At 37.9% G+C, this 10,588-nt stretch overlaps 1 protein-coding gene across 1 annotated transcript in view; it reads right to left on the reverse strand.

Moving 5' to 3' along the window:
* Positions 1 to 10,588, reverse strand: part of LOC130570536 (transmembrane protein 164) — a 36,369-nt gene that overhangs the window by 10,873 nt on the left and 14,908 nt on the right. Inside the window, exon 2 of the mRNA XM_057360887.1 lies at positions 6,664 to 6,713. Coding sequence (XP_057216870.1) covers positions 6,664 to 6,713 — 50 coding nt within the window. The remainder of the gene's footprint in view (positions 1 to 6,663; positions 6,714 to 10,588) is intronic.

Genomic DNA, 10,588 nt, shown 5'->3' on the forward strand with positions numbered 1-10,588 from the left:
CATTGAATCATTTGAAGTGAACCACAGAGAAAGAATGCAAGATGTGAATGAGCTTTGCTCATTTAGAAAGACTGGTTAATTCAGTTAGCTATTGTGGGCTGAAAAGTTAGTTGAAAATGATAAAAAAAGCTTTATTTGATAAAAAAAAAAACATTTCTGTTTGGTTGAATAAAAGTAATGTTTTATATAACTTAATAATTGTCATTTTTATCTAATTTTATTAGAACTTTTAATATGTCAAACTCAAAGTCACTTTGGTTAAGCCACTAAAAGGTACGGTAGGCCTACGCGCGTGTACAAGATCAGGATGGCACCACCTCCGCCTCATTTTGAGCCAGGAAAAACCCTGATTAAACATTACATAAAAACAATATATTCAACATATATTTATATAAAATGAAGATCACTTGAAACTGATGCCGTGAATCTGCTTAGGGGCTACATCAGCCACATGAACAAGTGAATCTCTGCAGTTCACTTCAGGCCTGTTCCAACATGCTGGTCATGAATACTTTCACAAACCAAGCTGAAAAACAGATTGAAGGACAAATACCCCTGTATCCCGAAGCAACAAGACCATTACTGTGTTCACGGCCCCTCATTAGTACTCACTAAACACTAACTTACAGACATCTGAAGTCACCGCTGCTCGCATGCTAATGTGAACGCTGGTTTGTGACCTAGTAGTTTCTAAGCCCTTCAGCTGCTTTACTTTAAAATATATACAGAAAACAAACAAAGACTGTTTAGTTACATCGATCACTAAGGAAGCAAATTCATCCAATGGCAAAGTAGGGAACACGTGGGCTAGATTCAAGCTCACACAATCCATTTTGATGGACTGTCATCTGAGGTCATTTATTATTTATTCTCATCTGGGAACATCACCGGTAAAATATGTCTCGCAGAACTCAGAAAGTCCTGTGAGGAATTTAGCACAAACATGTTTCTTATTATGAAAAGTCAAAATGGAAAATTAACATTGTTCTGTTAAAGCAGTCACCTCCATGAGACCAAGTTTACTTCGATGCAGCAAATCTTGACACAAAAGGGATAATTCATCCAAAAAGGAAAATTATTTTATCATTTATTCAGCCTCATGTGGTTACAAACCTGTATAACTTTTTTCTTCTGCACAACACAAACATACTGGGAAGATGTTGGTAACCAAACAACATTGGTCCCCATTGACTTCCACTGTATAGACACAAAACCACCGAGACATTTCTCAAAATATACTCCCTCCTGTTTCACAGAAAAAAAGTCACATACAGGTTCTGAATAACATGAGGGCAAATGAAAAGGTTTTATTTTTGGGTGAACCATCTCTATAATGAAAACACAAATTAGCAACAAGTACCATGGTTATTCCTTTCTACGATATCACCATGTTAGCATCATTAACCAGTAAGGCCACAGAAAGAATTACAGTCCAGTCCATCTGATTGGTGCTTCAGAAGCCACCATTTTTAGACATCATGTGTTAAATAAATAAACTTTCTGCAAAACCAGATAATAGTACTACTACTATACATTACTGTGACCGCTGTCAGACGACCACAGCTGCCGTCGGTGGGCACACGACCTTAAACTTAGGAATAGGGACGGGTACAGAGAACCGGTACTTTTTTGGACCGGTACATAATTGGGTCGATACCAGAGTATCGATAAGCTTCATGACAAACGATACTGTTATCGATACTTGCGTTGTTTTATCTCTGTGTATTCGGGTGTTAAATGGCGGATTAGAGGCTGCTGCCTGTCATTTTCCATCCCTGAATGATGTCCGAATGGCCGAAGTTTGCTCCACGTATGTGTGATATCTAGGACCATATGATTTCCGCGATGTATTTGTAATCTGCTTGTTTTGCGTGTCTATGAGTGAAAGAGTGGCATGGTTGCGCTTGTAGAGCTTTCAGCGTCCGCGTTTCACAACTAGGAAGCTTCCGTCAAACACCCCTTTACGGCAACCCGTCAAAATAAAAGTCCTTTATTTTGAGAACAAGTTATAACATTGTTTTTAATAATTCGGCGTACATTTACTTACTTTAGTAAATTGAAGTAAATGTGCTAGTAAAATTATTAAAAAAAAATAGTACATATGATTAAAAAAATATTACTTGCTTAGAAAATAGTACTTAAATTTATGTAGACCTAAAACCAGAAAGTAAAAAGAAATATGCTCTACCAGCCAAATAACCATAGTGATGTAAAATAAATATGTTGAATTACATTATGATGTGCTCCTATGCACATGCTAAGTGCCGTAAGTGCACGTTTTGTTATGTGGCATTTTCTGTTTGCTCAGAAGCATTTGTAAACTGCAGTTCTAAAGCTCAGCTGTAATAAAGAAATTTAACATGTTTTTTTCATCATTCAATCTTTTCACATCATGTGTTTTTGCATCAAATTATAGAGCGTAGTATCGATAACAGTATTGATAAGTACCGGTATCGATAAAATCTTAACGATACCCATCCCTACTTAGGAATGATGACCCATGTACAGAAGTGTTAGTCAACTTGATGAGAGTCTTTTTATGTTATCCATGGTCATTTACATAACACACACCACATTGTTTGTGGTCCACACAGAGCAAACTGGGGTTAAGTGCTTTGCTCAAGGGCATTATATTAATGAAAGCTCATTACCTCTCAGGGAACAACTATATCAGAACATGCAACCTTTGAATTAGTGCTTCAGGACAATAATAACCCCAACGATTCATAGATAGAATTTTAATGTCAGAGCCCATAGCATAGAGCAACTTCAAGCCAAGTGCTTTTGTTCAAAGGCATAACACAACAACTCTTGAAGGAATGAACCTCAATCCTTATGTTGCCTGTAAACACTGGGCTTTAAAGGGACAGTTCACCAAAAAATGACAATTCTGTCATGAATAACTCACTCTCTAGTTGTACCAAACCTGTATACATTTCTTTGTTTGGTTGAACACAGAGAAAGACATTTGGACAAATGCTTGTAACCAAACAGTTCTTGGAGCACATTGACTACCATAGTAGAAAAATTACAATAGTAGTCAAAAGTGCCCCAGAACTGTTTGCTGTCCTACATTCTTCAAAATATCTTCTTTTGTGTTCAACAGAACAAAAAATGATTAAGTAATATTTCCTTCCATGGTAGTGAATGGGGTCCAAGAACTATTTGGTTATAAGCATTCTTCAGAGCATCTTTCTCTGTGTTCATCAGAACAAAGAAATTTATACAGATTAGGGATGTGCGCTACGACTAATTTGACAGTCGTTCAGAACAGTCGTAACAAAAGTTTTATTACCTTGTAGTCGACAAGTCTAAAACTAAGAATGGCCCAGAAGGCGGTCCCAAAACTTTGCGTAGGGCCTATGTAATACGTTTTAAAGACTAAAGAATGCAGGCTATTAATCAAACTGTTCATATCCAATATTTCATGTAGCTAAAACAGGCATATGTGTTCCACTTTCCTTACGTTATGATCAGTAATATTTCTGAATTTGCTGATGCACCAACCCTGACTGGATTGTTTTAGCAGCTGCAAGAAGTGACGCGATGAGCATTTGTTTGCTTTGGCTGGTCGGTGCCTGGGCTTAAAATATGCAGCCTACACAAAATCCATTTTATTTTCTCCTTTAAGTCTGTTTTTTGATTACTAAAATGTAATTGAACTTTTAAATTAGGGCTGTCACGATAAATCGACGATAAATATCACGTGATTTATGCACAGATTTTGAGTGAAGTACAGGAAAATGCTGCTGCATCCGAAAGCCAGAGGGCGCTCTCATGCGGAAACTCCAAATACGCACTGCAGAAGAAGACCATAACAGGTTCTAGATCTAGGAAATGCCTAAAGACATCTTTTTATCACTGTTACACAAGCCTCATCAGGTATTTTTATGATAATAAAGTATATTTATAATGATTATGTTTGACGGGTGTGGCTTTTTCAAATGCACATTATAAGCGACTCAAACTCGCACTGCTTTTAGATAGAGCAGCATTTCCTACTGATCCCAGAGCCGTGCTTCACGGACAAGCTACACATTAAAAAAAAATATCGACACATTGCATATAGCAGCCAGCTTGATCTCAACAGGATTTAGTGGTATCGCGATAAATGATCATGCAGCCCTATTTTAAAAATTGTAGTAAAAGTGTGTCAATTACACTGAAATCATGAAACATAACAGAACTCAGTCATGTTTAACTTTCTGCAAACTTTAGAATCCTTGCTGAATCAAACCTCAGGCTTCCGCCATCAGTTATCAACACATCGGCGATACGCTGTACATTTACATACCCAGTATGTGGGTTCACATTTCTGCAAGAAGTCAAACTACAATCTTCGATCGTCTCTTTAAGTATCAAATGATAGAATGTGTAGTTACATTTTTGAAGTATAATGAAGTGAGAACAGTCCAGCGCACCGGGTTTAACACACCTCATCTTACAATCGCATATTAATCTGACTTTGCAAAAGTTTTGTCAGACTAAAGTGTTCACTTGAATTGTAAGTGTGTGTGAACGAAGCGAGCGATTCTCTCACACCGTCAACTAATGACCATCTTTAAGCATCCACAGACAAAGGTGCTGACAGGTCCAAGGGCTATTTTTAAAAACATCTGGTGATCGGCACACGTCTGAATTCCTCATATGCTTCGAGAGGCCAAACACAAGAGCTACTGTCCCTCTGGCAGGGCTCTAGAGTGCGACCAATTTGGTAACACATGCGACCTAATTTCTCAATGGTGCGACAAAAAAAAATCTGAGGTCGCACCGGTGCGACCAGCCGTTCGAAGGAAAAAAAAGTCTCTGCGATAGTCTCCCTGTGGTTCAACAACAGACACATTAGGCCCATATCGTGGTCTAAACCAATCAGAGATAGTGAAGGGCGGACCCCCCTCTGATTGGCCGTGGTCCAGATATTCCTGTATGTGTGTGTATGTTTGAAAATGCTGTGCTGCAGTCAGACAGAGAGAGGTGAGTAGCCTAGGCCCGTCAGATAAACAGAGTGGATGTAGCCACGGATGATGAGAGAAGATGAAAAGAACGATTGACAACTTTTTCGTTAAGAATGTTAAGTTAAGGCCTGATCCGTCCAAAAATCATAACCAATGCTCTGACGGTAGACGTCAGAAATGGTCTCATTTTGCGACAAATTTTCCTGCCAGTGCGACAAGTTTTTCTTAATGGTCGCACCGGTGCGACTGTCAAACTGATCAATATATATTTTTTGCGTATTATAAATTTAATAAAATTTAATGCGCAGAAATGTTATATTGCGCAAACTGCGCATTCAGTCACTCATTTTCGTCTCACCTCCTTCAACCATTCACTTATCTATCAGTGCCCCGCCCCCAAAGCCGTAATTCGCGGGTTACGGGTAAGATACGAAGGACCGAAAGAGCAGACGAGTGAAGTGCTCAATCTTGCAACTTAAATAAATATGCAGAATACAAGAATTTCCCCTGCTAAGGTACAAAACAGCAAAGATAACGAAATGTGTTGCAAGTATTGTATGCATGTGAAGCTAATGCAAGAAACATGTGTTTAAACTTTAAGCACTAAAATATTGTATTAAGATCTCTAACAATACTGCAAAGCATACAAAATGTTATACATCACGCTAAATACTATTTATTTGTAAGTCGCTATTGATAGAAGACAAACGTGTATCAATGCAGCTTTCATGAAGAATAATCACTAAAAGCCTTCAGGTCTCGCGGGTTGTTTGAGATATGCGCGCGCCCAGAGAGTCAGAGCACAAAATACTAAACGGAGTTCTCTTTCACGCCTTCTTACTCTGAAACGGACATATTAACACAAAATAACCTAAAAATTCCCATATTAACAAGAAACCTTGTCAAGGTATTTAGTTTCGTGACCAAACAGCTGGGAAACAAAACACGTGTTCCAGTATATTGCGCGAGCTCTTAAAGGGGCAGCAGCATAATAAATATCGCTGTTTATAATGTTCATCAAACAACAACGGGCGGGCCCAAAAACACTCTCTGATATTAAAGGAATTGTGTTCTCTTATAGGAGTCGTTCACAACAAATAAAGGAAGAAAGTAGCTTTAAGAAAGATGTGCTTTAAATATGGTAAAGTGTTGAAAGAGAGTTTACATATACAATAAAAATAATTCAATCATAAACAATGATTTGTATTAATTTCTAATTGATTTATTAATGTATTAAAAACATTTTAATGAAGTTTTAGTGATTCTTTTTTCTTACCTCACCCCACGACTCTGGTGCTATCAAATTAAGGGCTGGTGCCACCAACTTGGTAGCACCAGTGCCACCTCTCTCAAGTGTTAGTCTAGAGCCCTGCTTTCTTGTAGAATTGTGCTTCAAATAAAGAACTTTATGTTGACCAGATTGTTAGTTAATCATTTACAAGTCAACATTGCCTATATGGAAAGCGATTTAAAAAAAAAAGTGAACTTGTTAAACTGCGGTGTTAAATGCGATGCGGTCGAAAATTTGGGTGCACCTAACTTTTGTGCTGGTGCACCTAAGAAAAAAAGTTAGGCCCACCAGTGCAACCAGTGCAAAAAATTAGTCTAGAGCCCTGTCTGGATTCATATTCCACAAGAGCCAAGGGTGAAGGTGACAAAGAGTGAGAGTTATCACGCAAGCGATGAAGAAATGCTCACAGATACTCACCTAAAGATGATCATAGCCATTTTGCTAGGTGGACATGCGAGCAGGATGATCTGTGAAAGAAGAAAGAAACCTTAATAATGACACAAACTGGCAGTTTTCTATACATAAAAAGTATACATTGGTTTTGTTATGGACTTTAGTGAGGTTTAACGTTGTCTTTGACGTGGAAGCACAATCACATAACTGTCGACTTCTGGGCACTTGACAAGTCAAGCATTGCTTATCAGTGCAAGTTGTCATGTTATCAGTGATTATGTATAAATCAAACGATCAAAAAAGCATACTTAAGAGATAAACAAAGATAAAACAAACCATTTTGGACCTTTCAGATGTTGTTTCGAAAGCTACATTCAACACCTGGATTTCTGAGACATACTTCAGGAATGCTCATATCTTTTATTAAATTTACATCTATTCTTTTTTGTATAGTGTATGAATTTTGGAGCTTTGAACGACGATATAGGAAGGAAGCAGAATCCATTCAGCAGATGTCAGGTGAACTACAGCAGGATCTGACATGTTGCGTAACAGGATGATTCTGGCTTTCACTCGCTCGCTCTCGGGGGTGAACGGACCCCAGCTGAATAAAACAGTGCAACTGAGATAAAACAATGTTTCTTTAATTCAAGTGCTTGCCTGACAACCTAGATTTGTATATTTACTTGCATGTGCAAACCATGATGCTAATGTGTTTTTCAACCCTTACCCAAGTCTCTATAATCTGGTTTTTGGAAATGGCTCTGAAAATCTATTGCAATTGTCTGACCTGCTTTACCATGCACCACACAAAAAAGCATAACGATCTAATGGAAAATGTAATTCAATTCAATTCAATTCAATTTTATTTATATAGCGCTTTTCACAATGTGCATTGTTCCAAAGCAGCTTTACAGGAGCAAATAAGAAAAACACAGAAAGGTAAAACACAGCACAGTGCATGGTGTTTATAGACCAAGCAAGATCATTATAATAAATAATATCTAATAAATAAATTTAGCATTTATGTGACAGGTAGTCCGTCTTTGCTCTCGGTTGGGGATGGAATTGTCTGAAATTGAATTGAAAAAAGTAATATCACGATTCCTCAAGTCTCATGATATAAGATACGAGCAATAATAACAGCGATGATTGCCTTCATTTCAACATTTACAAGAGCTGATTTGACTTCTACTGGAAATCAATACAAATCCAACAAGCAAACCGATGAGCTTCAAGATGACATCAAACTAGGGCTGTCACGATTATGAAATTTGGCTGACGATCAATTGTCTAATAAATCTTTGCGATTATGACGATTAATTGTCTGTTTTAGAGCTTTGACGATTATGGCGATTAATTGTCTGTTTAAGAGCTTTGACTTTCAATTCTCATACTTTTTTTATTCAACTTTGAAACGACCATATTGTTCTGAATATAAAGACTATGTTTCTTGGAAATACATCAGAAAAAAAATGGGTCATCATATATTTAAGGTTTAGGCTTTTAGCTGTCAATAATACAACCGCCAAATACTTGTAAATTAAGTAAATTGATCAGGAGTGAATTGAAGCCTCCATTAAAATGCTATCAGTCATAGAAAAGCTTCTAGTCTGTTTTTTTTCTCACTTGCAAGACTACAATAAAAGTTTACTTCTATGTTAATGAGATTTTGGTAGACTGGTTTTCACACTGAAATAATATTCAATTGTACTGCAGGTTATTTTTATGGTATATGCTTTAGTTTTTTTTTTTAAGTGATTGTGTTGTGGTGGTACATTTTACAAGTATTACCATGCTTTAGTTACAATATATACACTAAAATATGCAATATGCAGATGCACTACAGCTCCCCCTAGTGTCTTCTATAGAGATGTGCAATAATTGCGATGATCTGAAACGATCGCGATGAGGTCAAACAATCGCGATGAGACGATTATTTAATAATCGTGACAGCCCTACATCAAACATGCATATGACCCTTCATATGAATTGTACGTTCTGTACAAACCTTTATCCCCCACAGGTGTTTTATTCTCAATAGCAGTTAAAGAGACAATAAGCGGGTTTTCCATCACTTTGGTTTTATTCACATTTTGAAGTTTCGCAACAGAAACGCCAAATTTTGTATTAAAACCCCTTAATTCGCAAAAACGTTTTTACGCTCGCTTGAGGTGGTTTTTCATTTTTGCAAAAAAGGGTTAATGCGAATAATGGGAGATGGAAACACATTTGGCGAATAAATTCCTCCAAAAAGTCTGACTGACTGCACTATGAGTAGGGATGGGTACCAAAACCCAACGGGCCCTGGGGCGAAATTATGAAAGACCGGAGCATCGATAAACTCCGCCCTTATCGGTTCTGCTTTCGGTCCTCAGGAAAAAAATCTTATGTTATTGCATTAACGTTATCTTGCACATTTTATCTCAACAATAGTTTCTAATTTTCAATAATACCAAGAATTTAGTCTTTGGCGCATGGATATTCGTTATTACCAGCAGAGCGCGCGAGGCAGCCCGTCACATGTCTCTCGCGCAGTTTGTGTCTACAAAGCGCGCGCGCACACGAAAAGACGCTCTTAATTCGAGACGACGGCGGAGAGAACTAAACGTTCAAAAGTGTGGTTGCACTTCACAAAAGTTGATGCTGACAGTTATGGCGTTATTATAATGACAAATGTCGCGAGCGCATTATTACAAGGCGAGAGCGCATTCTTGTCATACGAGCGCGCGAATCTCTCCGCTCGCACGCCGATTTCCTTTGCTCGTGCACAAAACTGGACGCGCGCTTTCAACTATACGCTGCTCTCTTATGAATTGTCTCTCCTCTCGCTCAGTGAGCGTGTGCGCACTCAAAATGCGTTCCGTGCGTCCACGAATCTTTTGGTACTCTTGCTCTCGAGAGGTCCTCCTGTGTGTTCCAGGCATTATAGGCTGTCAAAAGTAGTCAACCAATCAGGGATAGGCTTCCACGGCGGGCCAATGAAAATGCGACCTCTTACCTACAGTAGGCCTAATTGTTAAAAATGCTTGATGAAGAGTTGTTTTTCGTGTTCTTTTCTACAAAAGTGTCATGTTAATGTGTAATTCTTGTAAAATAGTATATTGTAAATTGCTGAGTTTCATTCTTATAAAATCTTTTAATATATAAATCTTTTAATGAGTGGATTCTTGCGTGTGGGTAGGTGGGTGGATGGGGGGCACCATGAGGTCTTAATACGCCTCTGGATCCACCACGTTCTCAGGTAACAATTTTAATATATTTGATGCAACATTATTCATCAAATGTATATTATAAATGAACGGTAAGGGAGCGTTTGGTATATTGCATAGAAGTTCAGTTTTATGCCCTGAACTTCTGGAACACTGAATGCAGAACACTTACAGTGTGTGTCTGCAAACGCATTAAATGCATAACCAAATAGGTATAGAATATTATATGATATTTCCAAATGCTCCAGTGCTATTATTGTTTTGATATGTACCGTTACTTGTAGTAAATATTATTTTAGAATAAAGCTAACTTAAGACACCAATCTAAATTGTTCGGTAATCAATTTAGTACTATTTTGACAATACTATGTTTAGTGTAGGACATGCATGAGGACCACATGAACTTGAGGGTGTTGGCCTGTTTTGTCTGAATAACATGGTAGTTAAACTGATGTTTATATGTAGCCTACAAAGCATCCTAATGCCCCGTTCATTTCTAATACACATTTGACTAATAATGTTGCATCAAATATATTAATATTGTTACCTGAGAACGTGGTGGATCCATCTCGCTTCGTTGAAAACGTCGAGTCACTTTCAACCAATAAGATGCCATGTAAAAGGTCGCGTTTTCATTGGCCCGCCGTGGAAGCCTATCCCTGATTGGTTGACTACTTTTGACAGCCTATAATGCCTGGAACACACAGGAGGACCTCTCGAGAGCAAGAGTACCAAAA

This window comes from Triplophysa rosa, linkage group LG19 (assembly GCF_024868665.1).
Source record: "Triplophysa rosa linkage group LG19, Trosa_1v2, whole genome shotgun sequence".
In the NCBI taxonomy this organism is placed as follows: Eukaryota; Metazoa; Chordata; class Actinopteri; order Cypriniformes; family Nemacheilidae; genus Triplophysa; species Triplophysa rosa.